General features: G+C 36.8%; 6 protein-coding genes across 6 annotated transcripts; 3 read left to right on the top strand and 3 right to left on the bottom strand.

Annotated features, from left to right (window-relative positions):
* Window positions 1–12,880: 12,880 nt before the first annotated feature.
* LOC124374202 (histone H2A) lies at window positions 12,881–13,344 on the bottom strand. The gene has a single exon (XM_046832461.1). The coding sequence runs from the start codon at window positions 13,322–13,324 to the stop codon at window positions 12,950–12,952; it is 375 nt and encodes a 124-aa protein (XP_046688417.1). The 5' UTR covers window positions 13,325–13,344; the 3' UTR covers window positions 12,881–12,949.
* Window positions 13,345–13,488: 144 nt separating this feature from the next.
* Window positions 13,489–14,033, top strand: LOC124374203 (histone H2B). Its single transcript, XM_046832462.1, has one exon. It carries the CDS (start codon window positions 13,529–13,531, stop codon window positions 13,898–13,900), a length of 372 nt encoding a protein of 123 aa, XP_046688418.1. The 5' UTR covers window positions 13,489–13,528; the 3' UTR covers window positions 13,901–14,033.
* Window positions 14,034–16,652: 2,619 nt separating this feature from the next.
* On the bottom strand, window positions 16,653–17,116 carry LOC124374207 (histone H2A). The gene has a single exon (XM_046832465.1). The coding sequence runs from the start codon at window positions 17,094–17,096 to the stop codon at window positions 16,722–16,724; it is 375 nt and encodes a 124-aa protein (XP_046688421.1). The 5' UTR covers window positions 17,097–17,116; the 3' UTR covers window positions 16,653–16,721.
* Window positions 17,117–17,260: 144 nt separating this feature from the next.
* LOC124374208 (histone H2B) lies at window positions 17,261–17,805 on the top strand. The gene has a single exon (XM_046832468.1). The coding sequence runs from the start codon at window positions 17,301–17,303 to the stop codon at window positions 17,670–17,672; it is 372 nt and encodes a 123-aa protein (XP_046688424.1). The 5' UTR covers window positions 17,261–17,300; the 3' UTR covers window positions 17,673–17,805.
* Window positions 17,806–20,450: 2,645 nt separating this feature from the next.
* On the bottom strand, window positions 20,451–20,914 carry LOC124374205 (histone H2A). The gene has a single exon (XM_046832463.1). It carries the CDS (start codon window positions 20,892–20,894, stop codon window positions 20,520–20,522), a length of 375 nt encoding a protein of 124 aa, XP_046688419.1. The 5' UTR covers window positions 20,895–20,914; the 3' UTR covers window positions 20,451–20,519.
* A 144-nt stretch (window positions 20,915–21,058) lies between these two features.
* On the top strand, window positions 21,059–21,603 carry LOC124374206 (histone H2B). The gene has a single exon (XM_046832464.1). The coding sequence runs from the start codon at window positions 21,099–21,101 to the stop codon at window positions 21,468–21,470; it is 372 nt and encodes a 123-aa protein (XP_046688420.1). The 5' UTR covers window positions 21,059–21,098; the 3' UTR covers window positions 21,471–21,603.
* Window positions 21,604–21,678: the final 75 nt, after the last annotated feature.

Raw genomic sequence — 21,678 nt, 5'->3', positions numbered from 1 at the left:
TTTTTTAAACAAACATAAATTTACAACGGTATCCCAATTGATCTGATCGTTCGTTTTCATGTATTCGTAATGTTTTATTACATTCATAAAGAGCGAAGTACTCTTGAATTAATTTTATGAAATACACTAGTGAAGTACAGGTCGATTTAGATTACAACAAGAGACGTTAAATACAGTTTTAGTTTTAACACATAAAGGTGAAATCGGATAAAGTATCTTGTACGCGATGGTGGAGTAAAATAGAGTGAATGTTAACACGCTTTATAGGTAGGAGGGGCTTGATTGATTGTCGTCACTATTCGACCAATCAGAGTTACGTATCGTAACATTGATAATTCTCGGTTTCTGTTAATCGGTGAAATTGAGTTGTAACGACGGTTTACTTACATGTCGATACAGAAGTTGTAAATTGAAAAAAAAAGGAATAGTAGAAAATACAAAAAACGACAGGTGACTGGATATATACTGCAGATCGGTCCTGTAGCTGTAGCGCCAAGAGGGTCTGTTAACAAGTGTAATTGCCGGTCTGCGACCTGATTGCGATTGCTTGATTATACACTGTAAGTGATCCGCAGTGTATTTTAAGTTAAAATGGTTTTTCAGGGTCCGCATCTCTATTTAATTTATAATTGGATTCGTTATTGATCAAGTTACGAGTTTATTATTCCGTACGAAAAACACAAATTAGAAAAACTGTTTAAATTACCTATATTCTAATTAACAAAATTTTCAGAATGGGTAGATCACGCGTGCTTGCGTGCGCCGTTCCGCGCTTGCTCTTTTGAAAAATTTACTCGACTTGAACTCAGCAGTAAGCGCCCGAAGAATTTATCCGTTTTTACGTTCAACTATAGTTATTTATTCGGTTACAAAATTACTTTAAAAAATCAGAATTTCGCTGATCTCTTTTTTTTTTTTTTTTTTTTTTTTTATTTAAAACGACCTTTAAAATTATGAACTATCACTATAAGTATATTATAAGAATAAGTGATTTTATTTGTTGCAAACCTGCTACAAACTAGTAAACTGTTAATATTCATGAATCGCAATATGTGGGGTTGCAGTGCTGTAATTACAAAATTTATCTATCAATTACTATTCATGCGACATTTGGAATTTATATCACATTTGAATATAAATAATTATTAAACTGAATCATTGTGTTTGTAATTAATAACAATATACACTGTTAAATGAACTGTTAAATAGTTCAGTGAAATCGCGGCGGTCGGAGGTTGACAGAATCGTAATAACGAAAGAATAAAAATCAATCTCTCTTATATAATACCGAAAGAACAATAGCAAACGTTGTAATTTGTAAACACAGTGAATTCCTGTATAGTAGGTTATATATAAATAAAATATATTTGCAAATAAAATTGTGATATGTAAACGATTACTGTAACAAAATAAAAAAAGTTTAATAATAATCATGTACAAGTGTGGAGAAATTGCTAAAACGACAAATTATAGAGAAAGGTTTAGATTTTTAATAATTTAAATGAAAATACGGTGAATTAAGTTAAGATTGTATATAGCAATAAAAGAATGTATTTATACGGTTAATTAAGTGAAAACAACTAACTAGTGTCAGAAAATGTTTAATTATTAATAAAATAAATTACATATATTATATTTTGAAGACCAGTAATTAGTTTAAATTTACGCCACTGTTGTATTTGAATAAATGTTTATTCTAACATAATTGGCAAAAGGTTATATTTCGTGTAATTATTTATGTATTGTGCATAAAATGACGTTTACTTTATAGCTAGTATTACTAGATACATGTCGGAAATATACGACAAGGTGAGAAATAGAATTTAAAGTCGTAAAACGTGAAAACGAGTGAATTGTTGTGGCTTAAAGGCCGTTTGTGGAGCGGCGGGGGCTTTGGTCGCGCGCTGGGGCGCTAGGCTTTTCCGGTCTTCTTGGCAGAGCACGGCCTGGTTTTGGCGTACACCCCCTGGGCGATGGTGACACGACGGGCTTGTCAGTCCTCTCATCCTGATGGCCATGAAGGTGAGGGAATGATCTGGTCTTCTTGTTGTCAGGGCGCGTTACGGCCAACTCGAGACCTCGGCGAGTCTCCATGACGGGGCAGGTAGACGGAGCTCGCCACTCGCTCGCGTATTCCCTTGCGGAGCAGACGGTGGATCCTGCCGCGGGAATGAGACGGCCCTGGACGAGCGGACTTTGCCTTCCCTTCACTACCGCCTTGCCTCGTCCTGCTTTGCGTGTACTCGGTTGCGGGATACAGTGAACGTGCCTGAAATTCGGGGTTACCTCGATTGGGCGTCGCGCGGCGCGCCAATCGCGTTCGAGCTGCCACATTGGTCGCGCTCGCGACGCCGATATCAGCTTAAGCTTTTTGAATTTTGGCCTCTACGGTACAAACCAGCGACTCAGGATGCCACCGAAAGCGAGCGGAAAGCGTCAAGAAGCCGCAAGCCAGAAGAACATCACAAGGCGATAGAAGAAGAACGCAGAGGAAGGAGAGTTGCATCTATCACAGACTGAAACAGGTCCACCCGACACCGCGTTCCACAAGGCCAGTCATCTACAGCTTCGTAGAATATCAGCGCATAGCGCCGAGTTCCCGCCTGGCCCACTAAAAAGCGGTCGCCTCACGTCGCGGGAGACAACCGCGTCAGGTCTGTTCGGCGATTGGCCAGCCGCCGTGAGCGAGGTACCAAGCCGTGCAAGTCCAGCTCCATAGCCGCCGGCAGGCCAGGCCCCGACGAGCGAGCCCCCCGCACAAACGGCCTTTCTAAAGGCACATACTCTTTGTTTTCGCTTATTTACGTTATTGTTGTAAACGATGTAACTGTTGTCAAGTCTCTGACTATATTTACTATATAAAATACCAATTTATGATTTGTGCTGTCAAAAAAAAAAAAAATTTTTTTTTTAATTCCATGAATTTTCATTCTTTTTTTCTTTTTAAAATAGTCCGTTCACTGTAAAATTGTAATTTTCTGTTTATTTATATTTTTTTTTTTTTCTCAACAAACATTGAGTTACAATAACTACGTCATGCAATCGATCGAAACCATAGTTCGGTCATTTTTTCAATGACTTCTAAATAACCAAGATCGTTAACTGATAAACATACTTCTAATTTACCGCTTTTAGTTGTGTAAATTGAATTCTGTATTATGTTGGGGCTAAAACAGCAACTCTCGACTTGTTAATTGATTACCTATTTAATTATTTTAAATCAATCTTTTAACAAACATTAAATTTACAACACGGTAATCGCCCAATGATCGATCGTTCGTTATTCAATATCGTAATGTTTTATTAACTTCATTAGAGCCGAAAGTTACTCTGAAATTTTATTTTATCGAATACCACTATGTAATAAGGTCGATTGATTCAAAGTGACGTTAAAACTTTAATGTTTTAAAAAATAACAGGTGAAATCGTGGATAAAGTCATTGTGTACATGCGCATGTGCGTGGAGAAGAATATGATGATTTAACACTTATAAGGTAGAGGTGGCTTATATTGGTCGTCCTATTCGACAATCAGAGTACGTATCCGTTAAATTGATAATCTCCCGTTTTAGTTAATACGGTGAAATTGAGTTGTCAACGACGGTTACTTAAATTGTCGAACCTAGACAGTTGTAAATTTGAAAATAAAAAGAATAACGTAGAAATACATATAACAGACGGTGACTGGATTATCTGAGATCCGCGTAGCTGTGCGCCAGAGAGGTGTCTGTTAAAAGTGTATCTGCTCGGTTAGCGAACCTGATTGCGATTGCTTGATTCATACACTGTATGTGATCCAAGTCGGATTTTAAGTTTAATGGTTTTCATGTGTCCGATTCTCTATTTTAATTTTCAAGTGGATTACGTTTTAATCAGTTTCGGTTTTTAATTCCGTACGAAAAACAAATTGTAATAAACATGTTTAAAAAATATACCTACTATTGAATTTAACAATTTTCAGAATGGTCAGATCACGCGAGCTGCCCGCTGCGCAGCGCTTCGCTGCTTCTCTTTTGAAAAAAAATTTACTCAGCTTGCAAACTCCAAGCCCAGTCAAGCGGCGCGCGTTTATCATGATATTATCACGTTTTTATCCGTTACAACAATTACGTAATAATTAGCGTGTATAACACAAATTACTATTTAAACGTTACAACACCGAATATTCGCTGATTCTTTATTTTTTTTTTTTTTTTTTTTTTTTTTTCAATTTCTAACCTTTAATTATTGAAAACACGTATAAAGTAATTTAAACTGAATAAGTGATTTTTATTGTTGCAACACTTGACTACAACTAATGTAAACTGTTAACATTTCCAGTGAATATCGCATAGTGGGGTTGACATGCTTGTAATTAACAAAATTCTATCAAATTATTTCTTCGCTTGAATATATACATTTGAATATAAATAATTATTGTAACTGATCATTGTTGTGTCTGCTATAATAATTAAAATACACACGTTAATGACTGTAATGTTCCAGTGAAAATCGCGACGTCGGAGGTTGACGAAGTTCGTAATACACGAAAAGAAAGAAAATCATTCTTATAATAATACCGAAAGAACAATAGAAAGTTGTATTTGTAACACAGTGAATTCGCTGTGTAATGGATTATATAATATAATGTATTTGCAAAAAATTGAGATATGTAACGATTACTGTACAAATAAAAGAAGTTTAATATAAATCAATGTACAAGTGATTGGAGAAATATGCTTAACGATAAATTAAAGAAAAGTTTAATTCGTTTAAACAATTTAAAGCAATACGGTGAATTTAAGTAAGATTGTATAATGACAAAAAGAGAAGTATATTTATACGGTTAATTAGAGTGAAAACAACTAACTAAAGTGTACGTAATGTGTTAATTTTAATATAAATAATACATATTATATTTGAGACAGTATATATATTTACGCACACTGTTTAGTATTTGATAAACTGTTATTATTCGATAACATCAATTGCAAAAAGGTTATATTTCGTGTATTATAAATTTATGTATTTGTGATGAATATAATACAGTTTATATTATAGCATAGAATTACTAGTATGTGGAAATAGACAAGAGTGAGAAATAGGAATTAAGTCGTAAAACGTGAACGAGTGATTTTTGTCCTTAAAAAGGCCGTTTGTGGGACGCGGGCGGCTTTGTCGCGCGCGGCGGGCGTTAGGCTTCTTCTCGGTCTTTGCAGGACCGGCTGGATGTGGCAGTACACCTCCTGGGCGTGTGACACCGGAGGAGCTTGTTCATTCGCATTCTGATGGCAGTGAAGTGACGGAAGATCCTGTCTTCTTGTTGTCACGGCCGCGTTACGGCAACTCGGAACCTCGGCGGCGGATACTCATGACGGGGCCGGTAGACGGAGCTCCGGCACCCATCGCTCGGCGTAGTTCCTTGCGGAGCAGACGGTGGATCCTGCGACCGGGAATGAGACGCCTGACGAGCGGGACTTTGCCTTCCTTCATTTACCGCCTTGCTCGTCCTGACATGTTGCCTGTACTCGGTTGGGGTACAGATAGAAGCCGTGGCCGAAATTCGGTTACTCGAATTTGGGCGCGCGCGAGCGCGCCATCGCGTCAGCTGCACCTATGTCGCCTCGCGCGACCCAGTATCAGCTTAGAGCCTTTTAGAATTTGGCCTATACTCCCGGTACAACAGCGATCAGGCACCGAAGCGAGCGAAAGCCGTCAAGGCGGCAGGCCCAGAAGAAATCACAGGGCGATAAAGAAGAGCGCAGGAAGGAATTATCTTCACACAAGGACAAACGGCCACCCCGACACCGGGCTCCCAAGCCTGTCCATCTGAACAGCTTCTAACGACTATCGGCGCAACCCCAGCTCCCCCCCCCCACCGGCGACCTCCCCGGAGATCCCCCCAGCCGTCCCGCATGCAGCACGCCGGCGAGGGTACAAGGCGTGACCAAGAACCTCAATAAGCGCCGGAGGCCAGCCCGCAGAGCGAGCCCGCTCCGCACAAACGGCTTTCTAAGCCACATACTTTTCGTTTCGTTTACGCTTTGTTGTAAACGATGTAAACCTGGTGTTTCAGTCGTTCTCGACTATATTATATATAAATACCAATTTTGACTGTGCTTGTCAAAAAAAAAAAAAAATTTTTTTTTTAATCCATGAATTTTACAATTCTTTTCTTTTTACATGTCCGATTTCACTGTAAAATTGTAAAATTTTTGTTTATTTATTTTTTTTTTTTTTTTCTCAAACAATTAGTTTACAATAAAACTCGTCATTGCAATTCGACGAAAACCATAGTTTCGGTCAGTTTTATACACGATTCTATTACCAAGAATCGTGACTCTGATTAAACTAACTTCTAATTTTACCGCTTTTAGTTGGTAACATTGAATTGTTATTATGTTGGCTAAAAAGGCAACCTCGATTGTTTTATATTGAAATTACTATTTAAGTATTAAAACACTTTTTAAACAAACATTAAATTTACAAACAGGTAATCGCAATTGATTGATCGTTCGTTATTCTTATTGTAATGTTATATACACTTCAATATAAGAGCCGAAAGTTACTCTTGAAAATTTTATTTTATCGAAATACCATAGTTGTAATACAGTCGATTTAGATTACACAAGATAACGTTAATACAGTTTAATGTTTAAACACATAAACAGTGAAATCGTGTGATAAGTCTCTAGTGTACGTGCGCATGTGCGTGGATGAATATATAGAGTGAACTGTTACCGCTATATGTAGGAGTGGTTGACTGATTGGTCGTCACATTCGACCAATCAGTGTAGTATCTTAACATTGATAATTCTCCGGTTTTAGTTAATCGGTGAAATTGATTGTCAACGAGGGTCTAATCGTACTGATTTTAAATATACTAGATAATTAAAAAAAAACGAATATAACGAGTGTTTACAAGACGTACTTACAGGTTTAAAGTCTAGACAAGATTGTTTAATTATTCAGTTCAATTTTATTTGTTTATTTTTTTAATGTTTTTATTTATTTAATTGAAAAAAATTATAATACTAAAAAACAATTAAAAAATCACCGCTGCCTCAGCTCTAAACGCGCCCCAAATCACGTTTATCATATATCTACTTTACATATATAATTTATTAAAATTATTATATATCTATTTTTTTTTTTTTTTTTTTTTTTTATTTTACTAATTTAATACAAATTAATTAATATATTATATAATAAAATATGAAATGAATTAATATGAATTCGTGATATTAATTAATTTAAATATAATAATTAATTTTGTAATATATATATATAATTAAAATTATAGAAATATCTGGAGTCGAAATAAGAAGATAAATCTAAATAAAACAATGAATTGAATTTGTCAGAATTGATAAATAAATAATAAAATTTGAAAAAATATAAAAAAAAGAATATAAAAAATAATAAAAGTAAAAAACAAAATTAAAATTAATTTTTAAATAATTTAAAAAAAATAATTAGTAATTAAAAAAATAAAAAAGGTTTATAATGAAAAAATAAAGTGTAAATTTTTATTAAAAAAAATAAAAAAATATTTAAACGTATTAATTCACACTGTATAAATTTATTATTATAAAATAAATTATATTTTAATTATAATTTTATTATAATAAGTTTTATTAAACAAAATATAATGTCGAAATACAAGTGAGAAATAAATATAAAGATAAAAAAAATGTATTTTGGCTAAAACTTGGGCGGGCTTTGTCGGCGGGACTGCTTTCTTTGGGAAGGCCGTTGGCCTCCCGCGTGGTGCCCGGAAGCTCCCTCATTCCGAGCAGCGGAGAACTTCTGTGTGGCGGCGCGGCGGCGGGAGGCGGGACGGCTTCCGCGGCCGCCGGGCGCGAGAACCCCGCGGAGTGCTCGCTAGTCCCGTGCTCTCACTGTCCCTATAACGCGCTCGGGGACTATGTCGTTCCTCGCGCTGTCGAGGTCGGCCTGAGGGCGGGCGGCGGGCCATAGACTTATGCCCAACCAGTAAACGAGCGGAAAAGCTCAGAACCAGAGAAAACCAAGCGAAAAGCGAAGCTAAAGAGAAGCCCAACTCCGCGCCCACAAGTCACAGCCAAGCCGCTGCCTCCGCATCCGAACGCCCCGAGGCAAGCCCGCAGTTCAAGGCCGGGCCAGCGCAGACGCCAAGCCAGGCACCGCCAACCTGCCTAACCACACTTGTGTAACTTTAACTACTGTTTTAATAATTTTTTTAAATAATTTTTTTATCAATTTTTATTAAATCTTTTATTAATTTTTTTATTATTTTAAAATTATTTAATATCATGATTAAATTTTTATCATCAAAGATTATAAACATATTTACATTTTTATATTAACACTTCATTATACCTATTTATATTTATAAATAATTTTTTAAAAAAAAATGATTAATATTAAAATAATTATACTTAAATTATAAATTAACATATACATATAATATTTAATAACCAAAGTATTAAATTAACAGAACGTTGAAGTTGGTAAAAAAGTAAATATTAAGTATGATGTGTGAGATTGGTCGAAAGTATGGTTGGTTATTACGTATACTTCTCTAATAATAGATTAAAAATAAACGTATATTAATACGAATTAATTATAAAGGGAAGAGTAAATAAAAAGGAACTGATCTCCACCAGCTGTAGCCAGACGTCTGTTAAATTAAATGGGGTCTGTGACCGTTCTTTTATACTAAGTGTCATTGTTATTAGTAATTATTCTGGACAAATTTTAATTTAAATGTTAATTACTCTATTAATTTAACAATTTTAATTTAAATAATTTACTGAACTACAGCATTCTTATTAAAAAATTTCAAGTCAACACATCAAGCGCCGTTCGTCTTCCTTTTAGTAATATTAGTAAAAATTACGGACAGCATTTAATAATTCATCCCGTTTCCTATTAATTCTTTTTATTTTTATATACATTTACTAACACTTAATATAATATCTATAATATTTTTATTTTTTTTTTTATTTTCAATTTATTTAAATAAATAAATACATTTAAAATAATGTATTATTTACAAGAATTAATTAAATTTAAATATCATATATGCAATTGATAATTTTAATAAAAATTATTAATAACTTTTTGTTTATATTAAATAAAAAATATTAAAATTTATGTTCGAATTAAGTAATAAAAAAGTATACAAATATTCAATTTCTAAATAAAACGAAGAATAAAATTAAATTGAAAAACAATTGCTTAAAAAGACAAAAAAAAAAAAATTTAAATAATAGTAATAACGATATAAAAAATAAAATATTTAATAAAAATCAATGTAAAATTAGTAAAAATAAAAAATATTATAAAATAATTAGTAAAAATATTAAAAAATTAATAATATAAATGTTAGAATAAAAAATAATTTAAAGTAATTAGGTGAAAAAGTTAAAAAGTTAAAAAGTAAAATATTAAATTAAATAAAAATAATGAAACATAATTAGTTAAATTAAATATAAATAATTAAAATGTTATTTTAAATACATAATTAATAATAATTTACGAACATTTTATTTTAATTGTTATAAAATTTAAATTTATTATATATAATTAAAATGAAATATGACAAATAAATAAATAATCGAAATAAAATAATGTTGTATTAAAAAGCAGTTAAGCGGAGTTGGGTTGGGAAGGCCTTAGTGTTGCGGGCGGCCTGATTGGCTCGCCGGGCGTGGTGCCCGGGCGGTGATGCGTCTCCTGGCGGGAAGGCGGATTGCTCTCGGGGTTGTGCGACCGAAACTGTTGTCCGTCCTAGTCAGACCGGGCGGAACCGCTGGGCAGACCGACCGGCCGGACCCTGCCGGATTGCCTGGCGGACAGGCGCCTCCGCGCTGCCGCCTGACGCGCTTGCCTCTCTCGTTGCCGTCCGATTGGTCGTTGGGGAAGGGACCGATGTTCGGGCCCATTGGCGTGCGCCGGTCCGCGTTGAGCGAAATTGGGCTGCCCCATATCGCGAACTTTACAATGCGATACCCCTAAAACCGCAGGCCAACGCGAACTAGAGGGCTAACGAAAACCAGAAAGGGGCACAAACACAAGGATAAATCCACCACAGCCAAAGGCCACACATGACAGCGAAGACATTACCTGCGCAAAGCCTGCCCTCACCCACCCCGCAGCCGTCACTCCTCCGCAATGCCGCACCCGGCGGCCAAGCCCCTACAGACCTCCAAGTAGCGCCAGCGCCGCCAAGGCAGCCCGCCCACCAAACGGCCTCAAAGGGCACCAACTTCGATCTCCAAGTTTAAAAAAACTCTTATCGTTTACTTTTACTATATAAAATACACAATTTATGACTTTGTGCTTGTCAAAAAAAAAAAAAAAAAAAAAAAAAAAAACAATTTTTATTCCATGAATTTTACAATTCCTTTTTTTTTCTTTTTAAACATAGTCCGATTTCACTGTAAAATTGTATAATTTTCTGTTTATTTATTTATTTTTTTTTTTTTTTTCTCAAACAAACATTGAGTTTACAATAAAAAAAACTACGTCAATTGCAATTCGATCGAAAACCATAGTTTCGGTCATGTTTTATACACATGACTTCTAATATTAACCAAGAATCGTTGAACTCTGATTAAACATAACTTCTAATTTTACCGCTTTTAGTTGTGTAAACATTGGAATTCTGTTATTATGTCGGCGGCTAAAACAAGCAACTCTCGACTTGTTTTATATTGAAATTACCTATTTATGTGTTTAAATACAATCTTTAAACAAACATTAAATTTACAAATACAATTGATCGTTCGTTATACATAGTATTCGTAATGTTTTATATACACTTCAATATAAGAGCCGAAAGTTACACTTGAAAATTTATATTTTATCGAAATACCACTAGTTTTAGGTACAGGTAGATTTTAATGACAACAAGATAGACGTTAAATACAGTTTTAATGTTTTAAAACACATTAAAACAGGTGAAATCGTGTGATAAAGTCATCTAGTGTACAGTGCGCATGTGCGTGGAGATAGAATATATAGAGTGAACTGTTAACACGCTTATATAGGTAGGAGGTGGCTTGACTTGATTGGTCGGTCTCTATTCGACCAATCAGAGTGTACGTATCCGTTAACATTGATAATTTTCCCGGTTTCTAGTTACTACGGTGAAATAGAGTTGTCAACGACGGTTTACTTACAATTGTCGATACCTAGACAGGTTGTAAATTTGAAAATAAAAAGGAATAACGTAGAAAATACATATAAAACAGACAGGTGAGTGGATATACTGCTGCAGCTGTAGCGCCAGAGAGTTGTCTGTTAACAAGTGTAAATCTGCTCGGTCTAGCGAACCTGATTGCGATTGCTTGATTCATACCACTGTAATGTGATCCAAGTCAGTGTACTTTAAGTTTAAAATGGGCATTTTCCAGTATGTTCCCGCATTCTCTATTTTAATTTATATAAGTTAGATAGATTACGTTTATTAGATTAAGTTTACGAGTTTATTAATTTCCGTACGAAAAAAAAAAAAAACACACACATTAGTAATGAAACATGTTTAAAACAGTATAGCCTACTATTCTGAATTTAACAAAATTTTCAGAATTTGTCAGATCACGCGATGCTTGCCCGCTGCGCAGCGCTTCGCGCTGCTTGCTCTTTTAGAAAAAAAATTTACTCGAGCTTGCAAACTCCAAGCCCAGATCAAGCGGCGCGCGTTTATCACTGATATTTAATCCACGTCTTTATCCGTTTACAACTAATTACGTTAAATTTAATTAGCGTGGATAACAGCAAATTTACATATTTACTTCGTTACAATCACCGAATATTCGCTGATTCTTCTATTTTTCAAATTTACTAAACGACCTTTAAAATTATTGAACTATACACGTATAAAGTATATTTATAACTGAATAAGTGATTTTTATTTGTTGCAAACCACTATGACTACAAAATAAATGTAAACTGTTAACATATTCCAGTGAATATCGCAATATGTGGGGTTGACAGTGCTTGTAATTAACAAAATTTATCTATCAAATTACTATTCTATGCGACATTTGGAATTTATATCACACTTTGAATATAAAATAATTATTGTAAACCGAATCATTGTTGTGTTCTGCTATAATATATGCTATAATACTACACTGTTAACTGAACTGTTAACATAGTTCCAGTGAAAATCGCGCGCGGTCGGAGGTTGACAGAAGTTCGTAATACAGGAAAAGAATAGAAAATCAATCTGCTCTTTATAATAATACCGAAAGAACAATAGCAAACAGTTGTAATTTGTAAACACACAGTGAATTCGCTGTAGTAAGTAGGATTAATATATAAATATAAATGATATTTGCAAATAAAATTGATGATAATGTAAACGATTACTGTAACAAAATAAAAGAAAAAGTTTAATAATAGATCAATGTACAAGTGATTGGAGAAATATGCTGTAAAACGACTAAATTATAGAGAAAAGGTTTAGATTTCGTGTTTAAAACTAATTTAAAATGACAAATACGGTGAATTTAAGTTAAGATTGTATAATAGACAATAAAGAGAAGTGATATTTTATACGGTTAATTAGAGTGAAAACAACTAACTAAAGTGTACAGTAAAATGTGTTAATTATTAATATAAATAAATATACATATATATATTTTGAAGACCAGTAATTAGTTATAAATAGATATAAATTTACGCACACTGTTTAGTATTTGAATAAACTGTTATTATTCGATAACATCAATTGGCAAAAAGTGTTATATATTCGTGTACATTATTAGATTTTTATGTAATTTGTGATGGTAATAATGACAGTTTTACTAACAATTAGCATAGTAATTACTAGATACATGTCGGAAATATACGACAAGAGTGAGAAATAGGATTATTAAAGTCGTAAACTGTGAAAACGAGTGATATTGTGGTGGCCTTTAAAAAGGCCGTTTGTGGGAGCCGGGCGGGCGGCTTTGTGTCGCGCGTTGGCGGGCGACTTAGGCCTTCTTCTCGGTCTTCTTGGGCAGGAGCACGGCCTGGATGTTGGGCAGTACACCTCCCTGGGCGATGGTGACACCGGACAGGAGCTTGTTCAGCTCCTCGTCATTCCTGATGGCCAGCTGAAGGTGACGGGGAATGATCCTGGTCTTCTTGTTGTCACGGGCCGCGTTACCGGCCAACTCGAGAACCTCGGCGGCGAGATACTCCATGACGGCGGCCAGGTAGACCGGAGCTCCGGCACCCACTCGCTCGGCGTAGTTGCCCTTGCGGAGCAGACGGTGGATCCTGCCGACCGGGAACTGAAGACCGGCCCTGGACGAGCGGGACTTTGCCTTTCCCTTCACTTTACCGCCTTTGCCTCGTCCTGACATGTTGCGCTGTACTCGGTTGCGGGGATACAGATAGAAGCCGTGGCCTGAAATTCGGGGTTACCTCGAATTTGGGCGTCGCGCGAGCGCGGCCAATCGCGTTCGAGCTGCCACCCTATTGGTAGCGCTCGCGCGACGCCAGATATCCAGCTTAGAGCCTTTTTTAGAATTTTGGCCTATACTCCCGGTACAAACCAGCGACTCAGGATGCCACCGAAAGCGAGCGGAAAAGCCGTCAAGAAGGCCGGCAAGGCCCAGAAGAACATCACCAAGGGCGATAAGAAGAAGAAGCGCAGGAGGAAGGAGAGTTATGCCATCTACATCTACAAGGTACTGAAACAGGTCCACCCCGACACCGGCGTCTCCAGCAAGGCCATGTCCATCATGAACAGCTTCGTGAACGACATATTCGAGCGCATAGCCGCCGAAGCTTCCCGCCTGGCCCACTACAACAAGCGGTCGACCATCACGTCGCGGGAGATCCAGACCGCCGTCAGGCTCCTGTTGCCCGGCGAGTTGGCCAAGCACGCCGTGAGCGAGGGTACCAAGGCCGTGACCAAGTACACCAGCTCCAAGTAAGCCGGCCAGCGCCAGCGCATCGAGCGAGCCCGCTCCGCACAAACGGCCTTTCTAAAGGCCACCAATAACTCTTTCGTTTTCGCTTATTTTACCGCTCATAGTTGTAAAACCGATGTAAACCTGGTTGTTTCAAGTCGTTCTCGACTATATTTACTATATAAAATACACAATTTATGACTTTGTGCTTGTCAAAAAAAAAAAAAAAAAAAAAAAAACAATTTTTATTCCATGAATTTTACAATTCCTTTTTTTTTCTTTTTAAACATAGTCCGATTTCACTGTAAAATTGTATAATTTTCTGTTTATTTATTTATTTATTTTTTTTTTTTTCTCAAACAAACATTGAGTTTACAATAAAACTACGTCAATTGCAATTCGATCGAAAACCATAGTTTCGGTCATGTTTTATACACATGACTTCTAATATTAACCAAGAATCGTTGAACTCTGATTAAACATAACTTCTAATTTTACCGCTTTTAGTTGTGTAAACATTGGAATTCTGTTATTATGTCGGCGGCTAAAACAAGCAACTCTCGACTTGTTTTATATTGAAATTACCTATTTATGTGTTTAAATACAATCTTTAAACAAACATTAAATTTACAAATACAATTGATCGTTCGTTATACATAGTATTCGTAATGTTTTATATACACTTCAATATAAGAGCCGAAAGTTACACTTGAAAATTTATATTTTATCGAAATACCACTAGTTTTAGGTACAGGTAGATTTTAATGACAACAAGATAGACGTTAAATACAGTTTTAATGTTTTAAAACACATTAAAACAGGTGAAATCGTGTGATAAAGTCATCTAGTGTACAGTGCGCATGTGCGTGGAGATAGAATATATAGAGTGAACTGTTAACACGCTTATATAGGTAGGAGGTGGCTTGACTTGATTGGTCGGTCTCTATTCGACCAATCAGAGTGTACGTATCCGTTAACATTGATAATTTTCCCGGTTTCTAGTTACTACGGTGAAATAGAGTTGTCAACGACGGTTTACTTACAATTGTCGATACCTAGACAGGTTGTAAATTTGAAAATAAAAAGGAATAACGTAGAAAATACATATAAAACAGACAGGTGAGTGGATATACTGCTGCAGCTGTAGCGCCAGAGAGTTGTCTGTTAACAAGTGTAAATCTGCTCGGTCTAGCGAACCTGATTGCGATTGCTTGATTCATACCACTGTAATGTGATCCAAGTCAGTGTACTTTAAGTTTAAAATGGGCATTTTCCAGTATGTTCCCGCATTCTCTATTTTAATTTATATAAGTTAGATAGATTACGTTTATTAGATTAAGTTTACGAGTTTATTAATTTCCGTACGAAAAAAAAAAAAAACACACACATTAGTAATGAAACATGTTTAAAAACAGTATAGCCTACTATTCTGAATTTAACAAAATTTTCAGAATTTGTCAGATCACGCGATGCTTGCCCGCTGCGCAGCGCTTCGCGCTGCTTGCTCTTTTAGAAAAAAAATTTACTCGAGCTTGCAAACTCCAAGCCCAGATCAAGCGGCGCGCGTTTATCACTGATATTTAATCCACGTCTTTATCCGTTTACAACTAATTACGTTAAATTTAATTAGCGTGGATAACAGCAAATTTACATATTTACTTCGTTACAATCACCGAATATTCGCTGATTCTTCTATTTTTCAAATTTACTAAACGACCTTTAAAATTATTGAACTATACACGTATAAAGTATATTTATAACTGAATAAGTGATTTTTATTTGTTGCAAACCACTATGACTACAAAATAAATGTAAACTGTTAACATATTCCAGTGAATATCGCAATATGTGGGGTTGACAGTGCTTGTAATTAACAAAATTTATCTATCAAATTACTATTCTATGCGACATTTGGAATTTATATCACACTTTGAATATAAAATAATTATTGTAAACCGAATCATTGTTGTGTTCTGCTATAATATATGCTATAATACTACACTGTTAACTGAACTGTTAACATAGTTCCAGTGAAAATCGCGCGCGGTCGGAGGTTGACAGAAGTTCGTAATACAGGAAAAGAATAGAAAATCAATCTGCTCTTTATAATAATACCGAAAGAACAATAGCAAACAGTTGTAATTTGTAAACACACAGTGAATTCGCTGTAGTAAGTAGGATTAATATATAAATATAAATGATATTTGCAAATAAAATTGATGATAATGTAAACGATTACTGTAACAAAATAAAAGAAAAAGTTTAATAATAGATCAATGTACAAGTGATTGGAGAAATATGCTGTAAAACGACTAAATTATAGAGAAAAGGTTTAGATTTCGTGTTTAAAACTAATTTAAAATGACAAATACGGTGAATTTAAGTTAAGATTGTATAATAGACAATAAAGAGAAGTGATATTTTATACGGTTAATTAGAGTGAAAACAACTAACTAAAGTGTACAGTAAAATGTGTTAATTATTAATATAAATAAATATACATATATATTTTGAAGACCAGTAATTAGTTATAAATAGATATAAATTTACGCACACTGTTTAGTATTTGAATAAACTGTTATTATTCGATAACATCAATTGGCAAAAAGTGTTATATATTCGTGTACATTATTAGATTTTTATGTAATTTGTGATGGTAATAATGACAGTTTTACTAACAATTAGCATAGTAATTACTAGATACATGTCGGAAATATACGACAAGAGTGAGAAATAGGATTATTAAAGTCGTAAACTGTGAAAACGAGTGATATTGTGGTGGCCTTTAAAAAGGCCGTTTGTGGGAGCCGGGCGGGCGGCTTTGTGTCGCGCGTTGGCGGGCGACTTAGGCCTTCTTCTCGGTCTTCTTGGGCAGGAGCACGGCCTGGATGTTGGGCAGTACACCTCCCTGGGCGATGGTGACACCGGACAGGAGCTTGTTCAGCTCCTCGTCATTCCTGATGGCCAGCTGAAGGTGACGGGGAATGATCCTGGTCTTCTTGTTGTCACGGGCCGCGTTACCGGCCAACTCGAGAACCTCGGCGGCGAGATACTCCATGACGGCGGCCAGGTAGACCGGAGCTCCGGCACCCACTCGCTCGGCGTAGTTGCCCTTGCGGAGCAGACGGTGGATCCTGCCGACCGGGAACTGAAGACCGGCCCTGGACGAGCGGGACTTTGCCTTTCCCTTCACTTTACCGCCTTTGCCTCGTCCTGACATGTTGCGCTGTACTCGGTTGCGGGGATACAGATAGAAGCCGTGGCCTGAAATTCGGGGTTACCTCGAATTTGGGCGTCGCGCGAGCGCGGCCAATCGCGTTCGAGCTGCCACCCTATTGGTAGCGCTCGCGCGACGCCAGATATCCAGCTTAGAGCCTTTTTTAGAATTTTGGCCTATACTCCCGGTACAAACCAGCGACTCAGGATGCCACCGAAAGCGAGCGGAAAAGCCGTCAAGAAGGCCGGCAAGGCCCAGAAGAACATCACCAAGGGCGATAAGAAGAAGAAGCGCAGGAGGAAGGAGAGTTATGCCATCTACATCTACAAGGTACTGAAACAGGTCCACCCCGACACCGGCGTCTCCAGCAAGGCCATGTCCATCATGAACAGCTTCGTGAACGACATATTCGAGCGCATAGCCGCCGAAGCTTCCCGCCTGGCCCACTACAACAAGCGGTCGACCATCACGTCGCGGGAGATCCAGACCGCCGTCAGGCTCCTGTTGCCCGGCGAGTTGGCCAAGCACGCCGTGAGCGAGGGTACCAAGGCCGTGACCAAGTACACCAGCTCCAAGTAAGCCGGCCAGCGCCAGCGCATCGAGCGAGCCCGCTCCGCACAAACGGCCTTTCTAAAGGCCACCAATAACTCTTTCGTTTTCGCTTATTTTACCGCTCATAGTTGTAAAACCGATGTAAACCTGGTTGTTTCAAGTCGTTCTCGACTATATTTACTATATAAAATACACAATTTATGACTTTGTGCTTGTCAAAAAAAAAAAAAAAAAAAAAAAAAAAAAAAAAAAAAAAAAAAAACAATTTTTATTCCATGAATTTTACAATTCCTTTTTTTTTCTTTTTAAACATAGTCCGATTTCACTGTAAAATTGTATAATTTTCTGTTTATTTATTTATTTTTTTTTTTTTTTTCTCAAACAAACATTGAGTTTACAATAAAACTACGTCAATTGCAATTCGATCGAAAACCATAGTTTCGGTCATGTTTTATACACATGACTTCTAATATTAACCAAGAATCGTTGAACTCTGATTAAACATAACTTCTAATTTTACCGCTTTTAGTTGTGTAAACATTGGAATTCTGTTATTATGTCGGCGGCTAAAACAAGCAACTCTCGACTTGTTTTATATTGAAATTACCTATTTATGTGTTTAAATACAATCTTTAAACAAACATTAAATTTACAAATACAATTGATCGTTCGTTATACATAGTATTCGTAATGTTTTATATACACTTCAATATAAGAGCCGAAAGTTACACTTGAAAATTTATATTTTATCGAAATACCACTAGTTTTAGGTACAGGTAGATTTTAATGACAACAAGATAGACGTTAAATACAGTTTTAATGTTTTAAAACACATTAAAACAGGTGAAATCGTGTGATAAAGTCATCTAGTGTACAGTGCGCATGTGCGTGGAGATAGAATATATAGAGTGAACTGTTAACACGCTTATATAGGTAGGAGGTGGCTTGACTTGATTGGTCGGTCTCTATTCGACCAATCAGAGTGTACGTATCCGTTAACATTGATAATTTTCCCGGTTTCTAGTTACTACGGTGAAATAGAGTTGTCAACGACGGTTTACTTACAATTGTCGATACCTAGACAGGTTGTAAATTTGAAAATAAAAAGGAATAACGTAGAAAATACATATAAAACAGACATTTATATGAGGTTAGTGGATATACTGCCTGCAGCTGTAGCGCCAGAGAGTTGTCTGTTAACAAGTGTAAATCTGCTCGGTCTAGCGAACCTGATTGCGATTGCTTGATTCATACCACTGTAATGTGATCCAAGTCAGTGTACTTTAAGTTTAAAATGGGCATTTTCCAGTATGTTCCCGCATTCTCTATTTTAATTTATATAAGTTAGATAGATTACGTTTATTAGATTAAGTTTACGAGTTTATTAATTTCCGTACGAAAAAAAAAAAAAAAACACACACATTAGTAATGAAACATGTTTAAAACAGTATAGCCTACTATTCTGAATTTAACAAAATTTTCAGAATTTGTCAGATCACGCGATGCTTGCCCGCTGCGCAGCGCTTCGCGCTGCTTGCTCTTTTAGAAAAAAAATTTACTCGAGCTTGCAAACTCCAAGCCCAGATCAAGCGGCGCGCGTTTATCACTGATATTTAATCCACGTCTTTATCCGTTTACAACTAATTACGTTAAATTTAATTAGCGTGGATAACAGCAAATTTACATATTTACTTCGTTACAATCACCGAATATTCGCTGATTCTTCTATTTTTCAAATTTACTAAACGACCTTTAAAATTATTGAACTATACACGTATAAAGTATATTTATAACTGAATAAGTGATTTTTATTTGTTGCAAACCACTATGACTACAAAATAAATGTAAACTGTTAACATATTCCAGTGAATATCGCAATATGTGGGGTTGACAGTGCTTGTAATTAACAAAATTTATCTATCAAATTACTATTCTATGCGACATTTGGAATTTATATCACACTTTGAATATAAAATAATTATTGTAAACCGAATCATTGTTGTGTTCTGCTATAATATATAAATACTACACTGTTAACTGAACTGTTAACATAGTTCCAGTGAAAATCGCGCGCGGTCGGAGGTTGACAGAAGTTCGTAATACAGGAAAAGAATAGAAAATCAATCTGCTCTTTATAATAATACCGAAAGAACAATAGCAAACAGTTGTAATTTGTAAACACACAGTGAATTCGCTGTAGTAAGTAGGATTAATATATAAATATAAATGATATTTGCAAATAAAATTGATGATAATGTAAACGATTACTGTAACAAAATAAAAGAAAAAGTTTAATAATAGATCAATGTACAAGTGATTGGAGAAATATGCTGTAAAACGACTAAATTATAGAGAAAAGGTTTAGATTTCGTGTTTAAAACTAATTTAAAATGACAAATACGGTGAATTTAAGTTAAGATTGTATAATAGACAATAAAGAGAAGTGATATTTTATACGGTTAATTAGAGTGAAAACAACTAACTAAAGTGTACAGTAAAATGTGTTAATTATTAATATAAATAAATATACATATATATTTTGAAGACCAGTAATTAGTTATAAATAGATATAAATTTACGCACACTGTTTAGTATTTGAATAAACTGTTATTATTCGATAACATCAATTGGCAAAAAGTGTTATATATTCGTGTACATTATTAGATTTTTATGTAATTTGTGATGGTAATAATGACAGTTTTACTAACAATTAGCATAGTAATTACTAGATACATGTCGGAAATATACGACAAGAGTGAGAAATAGGATTATTAAAGTCGTAAACTGTGAAAACGAGTGATATTGTGGTGGCCTTTAAAAAGGCCGTTTGTGGGAGCCGGGCGGGCGGCTTTGTGTCGCGCGTTGGCGGGCGACTTAGGCCTTCTTCTCGGTCTTCTTGGGCAGGAGCACGGCCTGGATGTTGGGCAGTACACCTCCCTGGGCGATGGTGACACCGGACAGGAGCTTGTTCAGCTCCTCGTCATTCCTGATGGCCAGCTGAAGGTGACGGGGAATGATCCTGGTCTTCTTGTTGTCACGGGCCGCGTTACCGGCCAACTCGAGAACCTCGGCGGCGAGATACTCCATGACGGCGGCCAGGTAGACCGGAGCTCCGGCACCCACTCGCTCGGCGTAGTTGCCCTTGCGGAGCAGACGGTGGATCCTGCCGACCGGGAACTGAAGACCGGCCCTGGACGAGCGGGACTTTGCCTTTCCCTTCACTTTACCGCCTTTGCCTCGTCCTGACATGTTGCGCTGTACTCGGTTGCGGGGATACAGATAGAAGCCGTGGCCTGAAATTCGGGGTTACCTCGAATTTGGGCGTCGCGCGAGCGCGGCCAATCGCGTTCGAGCTGCCACCCTATTGGTAGCGCTCGCGCGACGCCAGATATCCAGCTTAGAGCCTTTTTTAGAATTTTGGCCTATACTCCCGGTACAAACCAGCGACTCAGGATGCCACCGAAAGCGAGCGGAAAAGCCGTCAAGAAGGCCGGCAAGGCCCAGAAGAACATCACCAAGGGCGATAAGAAGAAGAAGCGCAGGAGGAAGGAGAGTTATGCCATCTACATCTACAAGGTACTGAAACAGGTCCACCCCGACACCGGCGTCTCCAGCAAGGCCATGTCCATCATGAACAGCTTCGTGAACGACATATTCGAGCGCATAGCCGCCGAAGCTTCCCGCCTGGCCCACTACAACAAGCGGTCGACCATCACGTCGCGGGAGATCCAGACCGCCGTCAGGCTCCTGTTGCCCGGCGAGTTGGCCAAGCACGCCGTGAGCGAGGGTACCAAGGCCGTGACCAAGTACACCAGCTCCAAGTAAGCCGGCCAGCGCCAGCGCATCGAGCGAGCCCGCTCCGCACAAACGGCCTTTCTAAAGGCCACCAATAACTCTTTCGTTTTCGCTTATTTTACCGCTCATAGTTGTAAAACCGATGTAAACCTGGTTGTTTCAAGTCGTTCTCGACTATATTTACTATATAAAATACACAATTTATGACTTTGTGCTTGTCAAAAAAAAAAAAAAAAAA

This window comes from Homalodisca vitripennis, unplaced genomic scaffold (genome assembly GCF_021130785.1).
Source record: "Homalodisca vitripennis isolate AUS2020 unplaced genomic scaffold, UT_GWSS_2.1 ScUCBcl_7515;HRSCAF=15242, whole genome shotgun sequence".
Classification (NCBI taxonomy): domain Eukaryota; kingdom Metazoa; phylum Arthropoda; class Insecta; order Hemiptera; family Cicadellidae; genus Homalodisca; species Homalodisca vitripennis.
Note: the sequence above shows the minus strand (reverse complement) of the source record. Positions and strands in the feature narration are given on the sequence as shown.